Source organism: Pseudopipra pipra, chromosome 5 (assembly GCF_036250125.1).
Source record: "Pseudopipra pipra isolate bDixPip1 chromosome 5, bDixPip1.hap1, whole genome shotgun sequence".
In the NCBI taxonomy this organism is placed as follows: domain Eukaryota; kingdom Metazoa; phylum Chordata; class Aves; order Passeriformes; family Pipridae; genus Pseudopipra; species Pseudopipra pipra.
The window spans coordinates 16,186,740-16,194,832 of NC_087553.1; the positions used below are offsets into that span (position 1 = coordinate 16,186,740).

An 8,093-nucleotide genomic window follows, 5' to 3' on the forward strand; every position below is an offset into this window, starting at 1 on the left:
AACTCTAAATTGGGGAATACCATTCCTAAAGAAATGCAGAGATCAAGCACAGTGTGCATTCACAGAGGAACATTCAGAGCTGGTGTGGGGGTGGGGGGATCCCCAGACAGTCTACCTGGGAAGAAATATTTAATACATGTGCTTTTGAGTGCAGATAGGTGCAAAAGTGATAAGTGCAAACATATTTATTGGGATGAAAAGACTTAAATGCAGAGGTCCTAATTTCATAGGTTTTGACTTTCCAATGGGAACAGGGAAAGAAGAAAGGAAAAAAAAAAAGAGTGAAATCTGGAGCAGATATCAGTTAGCTAGGAACTGTACTCAGAAGGGAAGACAGAACAACATGAGAGAGACTTGGATTTTAGAATACGAGGAAATAAAATTGTGGAAGATCTGTCCTAAATGAGATGACAAGGGAAGAGTGAGAGAACAAAACAAAGAAATATAGGAAACTGTCTGCAGAAAAGGTCATGAAGGTGATTGTGGTGGGCACTTTGAGGCTTTTTGTAAATGTGCTATGACAAGAAGACAAGGTCGGTTTATGCAGGAGCACACAATGTAAGAGAAAACATATTGCCTGTCTCTGCAGGTTTGTTGAGAATTTGAGCTGAAATAGTGTTATTCTGAGTACTTCAAATAACAGAGATGTATGCAAAAAGCCCCAAAGCTATTAACATGATTGCAGTATGAATTGCAGTATGCAATTGAAACCTTAGTTGTTTAAGTGACTATCTTATTAAGATGCTTACAACACTATAATTGTTCAAATATGTTGTGAGGCCCAAAATCCTAAACAAACAGGAGGAATTGCATGGAGCGGTACCAGCAATGTAAAGGAAAGTAAAGGGAAAATTACAGTGTGTGTTTAGACTGAGTTTCCAACTGGAAGATGCCAGGCTAAACAATGGTTTCTCAGAGGACAGGAAAATAAAAAATAAAAATTGTAAATGGACTTAATGAATTCTGGTTTTACAGAGGGGAACTCAATTTTTATGTCTTCTCTGGCTTAATTTTAATTATGTTCAAAGTTTCGGGAAAGGTAAATCCTAAAAAACACCAGCCTGCACTATATCTTAGTATATTCTTCTTCATCCCGTCACACAAAATAAAGACTGATCTGTATTTCCAGAAAGATTCTTGGTATTTCAAAGCTTTCCCAAGAATGCACACATCTGTTTTTTGCATACATTAGCATACATATGTTCTTCATGCATAACATACTGTTTCTGCATATTATCTCCTGTCCCACAACATGTTCAAAACCAATTCAAGTGTTTCTAGTTTGTTTGAAGCACTTCTGTATCTACAAGTAGATGTTTGGCAAGAGCTGTTTTTTGGCAAGACAGCTTTCTGCAATTTCAGTCAGTCAGCTGTGGTTTTGTACATCTTCACTTGGTGGTCAGTTTTCTGCCTTATTTGTGATCATTTTTCTAATTCCTGATTGTACAGTCCCAGAAAACTCTCTCCAATATTCTAAAGCACCTGGTCATGCAGTTAGGCTTCACTCAAGAAAAATGAAGATTTTTTAAATCTTCTGTAGAGTTACTATTCTCAACCAGATGTAGAAGGTTGTCTGAATGTAGATATGTTTGCAATATTTTTGGGTCAGCCCTACGTTTAGAATTCATGAGCTCCTAGAGTGCATTGCTACAGACACTAAATCTACATTTTTCTCTCTCCATACTGGTCCTGTTTCTGCTTTGTTGACTGGATACTGAGAGTGGTTGAATACCAGACTAGATCAACTCTCCTTTAAGACTGATTCTGGGGATGAAAGAAACACTCCCTATTTTTACCAGTGTAATGATTTTTGATACAATAGTTTAATTTTCAACTCAAAAAGTGGGACATAAGCTGTCCACTCAGATAAACTCATCATGGAGGGTAGGCCGGCCAGTTATTTATGAAAGTCATTAACATCATGGTTGCAAGTTCATTAAGCCATTTTGTTGGCTTTGCAATTACTGCAGATTGTTCTGTAACCAGGTGTAGAATGCTGAGATTTATGACAGAGATTTTGTTATCCCTAACATTTGCTGATATTTTACTACACAGTACAGTTTAAGCAAGGATGCCACAGTAGTTCAAGATGTCATGTACTGCTGACGGATCTATGAACTTAGAATCACAGCAGATGTGTTTGTGCAACAGTTCCTGTTAAAGTCCTTGTACTGTGCTAAATATCTGCCATAACAAAATCTGCCAACAGACAAAATTAAGATATTGCTTCTTCAGGGTATGGAAGGTGCTTGGAGTTGATCTCACAGTAAGTGTACAAAGTAGCATATATTAAGTGATTAAGACTGTGAAGTGTGAAATTTTACAAATGAAGACACAATTTCACTTCATAAGCTATAACCATATATTGCCCTTTTGTAGAATGAGGAAACACTGCCTTGTGATGCACTAAGTATTTAATCATTGCTTTCAATCGATCTTCATAACATTTCTCTAATGCCTTGAATCTCAGATCTTCCTTTTGCATGCTCTGCGTGCCAGGACACTGGTGATTGATAAAAAAATACAGCTCATTTGGATGCGAAGACAATAGAAGATCGCTCCTTAACTGCCCTACTATGGCAGTACAAAACACTAGATTTAATTCCTCATTATAAACTGTTGCTTGAAAAATCCAACGTTGTTTGTAATGCCAGACACAGCCATAACACAGTTTGGACTAGAGATATGAACACTGATCTTTCAGAAGATTTGGTGTCTGCCCTTTTTTTAACTTTATGAGTACTCTGCTGTGCTAGACTGAGAAATTCAATGCCAACTAAGATATTTTTTTCCTGTTGTTTCCTGTGGAATGAGAACAACAGGACTTTCAGGGAAAGTTTGAACGCCTGCTCTGAAATAAGCTGTTCTGGGCCAATTGGCCACAGGATCTATTGGCAGGGCAAGAAAATGAGAAAACAAGAAGCTGTCCTCTTCATCCCCATGTTTCTGTTATTTAGAGCACTGAAGGGGCAGAGCAGTGAAGGCAGAGAGCACAGATCCCTGCATGGGAGAAAGGGTCCAAAAAGCAGTCTGACTCACTCATAAATATAAATATGCTCTGTGCAACATGAAGGCATCAACCATAGAGTCTGCACTGCAGTTCTCTTGTGTGCCATGTCTGTTGACCATAAAGATTATCTCTGATTATATTAATGAAATCTTATGGGCCAGGCTGTAAGATTTCTAGAGTGAATTCCTGCCTTCCCAAAGACAAGGAATGCAGTTCTGTGGTGACTATAAGCATGTGCATTCCACAGGTGAAACATGTGGATCTAGATAGTAGAGATGATGTGACTTAGACCAGAAGGACTACATAACATGGAGTGATGCAAATAAGCCTCCTTTTTTTTTCTAATAATACATTCTAAGTTATATTCATTCTACACAAGTAATTGATTTTTATACGTGAACTAAGGTTTGCTCTTGCAAAACCCAGTAGCAAGACGGTTTTGAATAGGGAACATTTCCTGATATCATTTTAACACTAGTAAGAAAGTAGCAAGACCCCATTAATATACATTGTTACAGAGAAATTACAAATAGGCGATGTGTGAGGGTGAATTTCAATCAACAGTTTCATCAATGTGATGGATATTTTATTAACAATCTCATTTTCATCTCACTAGTTTTCCAAGTGAAAGAATTTACTGACCCTGCGTGTACTTGGTTGTAATGAGGCTTCATTTATATTTCCACCGCCAAAATACCAGCATGATTAAACTTTAAAATGGAAGGTGAACCAGGTCATTTCTATCAGTAAAGAAAACCTCTAGAAACTTGGTCCTACAAAAGGGACTGCAAATACATCTTTTCTCCCTTCCCCTTCCCTTCCCCTTCCCCTTCCCTCCCCCTTCCCTTTCCCCTTCCCCTTCCTCTTCCCCTTCCCCTTGTTCCCCTTCCCCTTCCCTTCTTCCCGCAAATTAGTCTATGTAACTGAAATTAGTCTATGCAACTAAAAATGTAGCAACCTCTTTAAACCTGCAATGCAATGCTGTCCAAAGTAAGGAATTAAATATTGACACAATGTGATAACATTTTAGGGGACAAGAGTCATCTATTTATCTATATAAAATCCAATCTGGCCAGTTCTGTTGTTTCTGTCCCACTTTTCCTGAGCTGCTGAACAAATTACACTAGACAAGTGTAAACTGCAAACCTGTAATGATAAGAGGTCTGTTTTGTTTTATGGTAAGAGCTCACTAACAGCAAAGATGTCTAAAGTATAGAACTGGGCTGGACATATTTGATTTTATTATATATGTTTGTAGGTTTGAGAATACTGATTGATCACATTTAATTTGCACTATGTTCTTTTGCAGCCTTCAACACTAAAAAGCTGTGTGCATGTGCATACATAGAATCATAGAATCAACCAGGTTGGAAAAGACCTCTGAGATCATCAAGTCCAACTCTTGATCCAACACCGCCATGGTTACCAGACCATGGCACTTTGTGCCACATCCAGTCTCATCTTGAAAACCTCCAGGGATGGAGAATCCACCACCTCCCCGGGCAGCCCATTCCAATGTCTGACTATCCTCTCTGTAAAAGATTTCTTCCTAATATCCAACCTAAGCCTCCCCTGGCACAGCTTAAGACCATGCACTCTTGTCCTACTGCTGGTTGCCTGGGAGAAGAGACTGATGCCCATCTGGCTACAACCTCCTTTCAGGTAGTTGTATATATTACAGGAGGACAACTGTGCACATGAGGAACAGTATTAGTCTGCTTAGGAAAGGTGGCAGTCTGGCACAAAGGGGTTAATATTTCTACAAACTAGGTCTATTACCAAATTATATGAACTCACAGAGAGACAGAAAGAATGATCTGCTAACTGTTGACAATGCCAGTGTGTACTGTGCTCACCGAGATGACTTTTGGATTGACCATGGTCCCTTGAAGTGAGATTCTCATTAGGTTTATAACCTATTTATAAAACCATGGCATTGTTTTTGCCATTCTTGGAGGCACTCAGAGAAAATGAACAGGGCCCAGAAAATACATAGATGAAGTAGAAGAAGAAATAGACTTAGGGAGAAGGACGAGTGAGAGAAGGTTTGCTCCTGGAGGTTTCCCAAATTAAAATACATCTTTTTAGGTTTACTTCAAAAAACCTGGCAGAACTTTGTAGTGAGGTGGCATTTTCAGCACATTTATTTGATTATTTTCTTCTCTGCTGCATGGAACATAGATGAACTCTGTGGATGATTCCAAGTATGGAAACAAGCAATTACATTTTCAAACTGCTACCTCAGTAGGATATCGAGGCAATCATACACTTAAGGGTAAAGCAAAGTTGAAAAATAATGTTCAAGACATAAAAAATAATGTTGAGACTTCACAGAAGCTGTATTAAAGTTGACTTGATCAACTCCGGTTGTGTTCTGTTTATTTTCACACGGAGGTTTTTCTTTTCATAATTATTTGCTATTGTAACTGTGTATATATTTCTAGAAATATATAATATAAATGTATATATTGTCCATAAACATACAAACCCCTGTCTCTCTGTATATAGTATGATAAAATATAGAAATAAAAATATATGCATATTTACAAACAGTAATATAATATTTAAATACAGTAACATGAGTTTAATTTGTACCAGCTGGACAATCAGATAATAAAACATAATGCTCAGTTATCATCCCCTTAAGCACCTTTTATTCATGATCTGGTCACATTAATCGCATTTTGATATGAAAAATTTACCAAACAATCTAAGCCAAATCTTTGTTTTACTGTGTAATTATGGACAATGCATCTATTCATGAGGTTTTGTGCATTCACTTGTTCCTTTTGAGAACGCTGTTAACACTTAAAAGTGATGGTGGGCAGTGATATGGAGATCACCATGATTTGAACAGATTCATGTGAAATATTAGCAACAATAGCAAAGCTTAAAATTCTAGACCTTTTCCTTAATTTTACTCTATTTCATAGTGGATCAAAGCTACCAGTTTGTCCAACAGTTTGCTGCCTAGTCTTCTATGTCAGAGAATAATTTGACTTTAAAATGTTCCCTTTTCAAATAATATGACTATTTAAAGCATTAGTAACAGCTTCTTGAGTCCCTTTGGGGAAAAAATAAAAACTAAGAAAGGTTATACTTTTCCTGTAGCAAAATTGTTGGTATGTAACTACTGTCTAAGCAAAACATGTTGTGAAGTTGTGCATCTTGTCATAATAAATCATCCCCTGCATAGCTGTAGCTTTGTGTTTGGTTGGACTGAGGTCAAAGCACATGGCTAAGTGGAAAGGAGCAATATGAGCAGCAAAAATAGCTGCAAAACACATCAATGGGCTTGCTGTCTGCAGCAGGGTTGCTTTGACCTGCTAACAAACACCTCTGAATATTCACTGGTGTTCATAAGATCTCATGTGCCATCTCTAGGAAGCCCTTTTTGGTGTCTGACCACTGAGCTTTGGTCAGCTATAAAGTAGAGAGCCAGTTGGACTACATGCCTCTTGTAAGTCCCTGCCAACTAGAACTACTCCATGCAATCCTACGCCGTGCTATGCTAAATAAACAGGTGTGCAAGCTGCTGAACCAAATGAAAACAGAAAGTCAAAACCTCCTGGACATGTTAGAGTCCTGGGAAAACACATCTGAGGCCCCAGTGATTGGTGTGAAACACTAGTGCAGAGCACAAGAGAAGGGGGGATGCAGTGGGCTGTTCAGTGACAGCCCCAGACGCACCTGCTGGGGCTGAGCGCCGTGGGTGAGGATGGACCATTGGGATGTCACATAGTGGTGGATTTTGATGTCACCAGTGACAGATCCAATCCACCTAGTGAAGGACTATGATGTCACAAATGACCAGGCACCTTGCAGTTTAAGTTTGGGCATCTAGTATGGCATGCTGGTAGCTCTCAGTATGTAAGCACAGAGCTCTTGGAGGATTTTCCCTGGTTCATGCAGCTGGGGCACCCAAGAGGTGTGCTCGTAGCAGTAGAGGTGGTCTTGGAGGGGAAACTTCACCCAGGGGAGCTGGGAAGGTTTCCTTCTTGGGGGACCTTGGCATTGTTTCTACTCCTTGCCGGGCCAGCCGACGACTGTGGCCTCTCTCCCTCTTCTTGCGTGACATCCACTGTTGCAGTGCTGGTGAGAGAAAACAGCTCAACACCCCAAACACGCCTGAGTGACTGTCCTGCCAGACAAATTCCAGCACTTTACACGTCCCTCTAGGCAGGACATGGCAGGAGCGCTGAAGAAAGCATGGGGGACACCACCTCTGCTGCAGGGGGTGGTGGCCTGCGCCAGCCACCCCAGGCAGGGCCGCTGAAGGCAGCAGCTGGCTCCAAGTGCCCCATCTGCCTGGGAGACGTGAAAAAGCCAGCCTACGTGGCCTACTGCATGCACCAATTCTGCTTTAGGTGCATCCAGCAGTGGGCCAGGGGGCGGGACGACTGCCCCGTGTGCAGGCAGCCCGTGGAGGAGGTGCTGCACTCCGTGCGAGGGGACGATGACTACGAGGTGTACGTGGCCGGCCTGCCCGCCCGCCTGCGCAGGAGGACGGCCATGAACAGGCCTCGCCGCCGGGCCCCGCAGCGGCGCTACAACCTGCGCAGGCAGCCCACCATCAACCCACCCGCGGCTGGTGGGTGTGAGCCCCCAGGGACTGAAAGCTCCCAGGGGCAGGAGGCAGCTGCAGGGCCCTCCGACACCCCATCCCAGCCGGCTCCCGCTCCCAGTGCTTCTCAGGAACCAACCCCGCACGGCTGCCCCTGATGCTCCTCCAGACCCGCACAACAGCAGAGTGTAGCTGCTGCCCCTCTACCATTTGCAATAAACACTTTGGTGAATGGAAAAGATGGATGATTGTGGCCTCTCCCTCTCTCCCAGTCCGAAAATATGGATTTTTCATGCACTGAGCAAAGTGGTATATATTATTCATAATAAATTCAGATAGGTATCCTATAAAGTGAAAGGGAAAGCACCATACTCCTCAATAAACTTCTTGATAAAAATATAAACGTGATTAAGATCAGAAAAAGCCATACGATGTCTATTCGTACCTTGAATTACACATGTCTCGAATGAAAAACTAGCCATGGTGCTCTTTTGCAGTATTTAGGTCATGGTGTACATT

The 8,093-nt window shown here is 41.2% G+C and overlaps 1 protein-coding gene across 1 annotated transcript; it reads left to right on the plus strand.

Annotated features, from left to right (window-relative positions):
• Positions 1–6,810: 6,810 nt before the first annotated feature.
• On the plus strand, positions 6,811–7,815 carry LOC135414200 (E3 ubiquitin-protein ligase Topors-like). The gene is made up of 2 exons (XM_064654686.1): positions 6,811–7,105; positions 7,190–7,815. Exons 1-2 carry the CDS (start codon positions 6,917–6,919, stop codon positions 7,730–7,732), a joined length of 732 nt encoding a protein of 243 aa, XP_064510756.1. The 5' UTR covers positions 6,811–6,916; the 3' UTR covers positions 7,733–7,815.
• The last annotated feature ends 278 nt before the right edge of the window (positions 7,816–8,093 follow it).

Bases quoted from the DNA above. Each gene is read 5' to 3' on its own strand.
- LOC135414200 (XM_064654686.1), top strand. From the start codon at position 6,917: ATGCAGCTGGGGCACCCAAGAGGTGTGCTCGTAGCAGTAGAGGTGGTC. The intron at 7,106-7,189 runs GTGAGAGAAAAC...ACGTCCCTCTAG, and splicing joins CATCCACTGTTGCAGTGCTG to GCAGGACATGGCAGGAGCGC.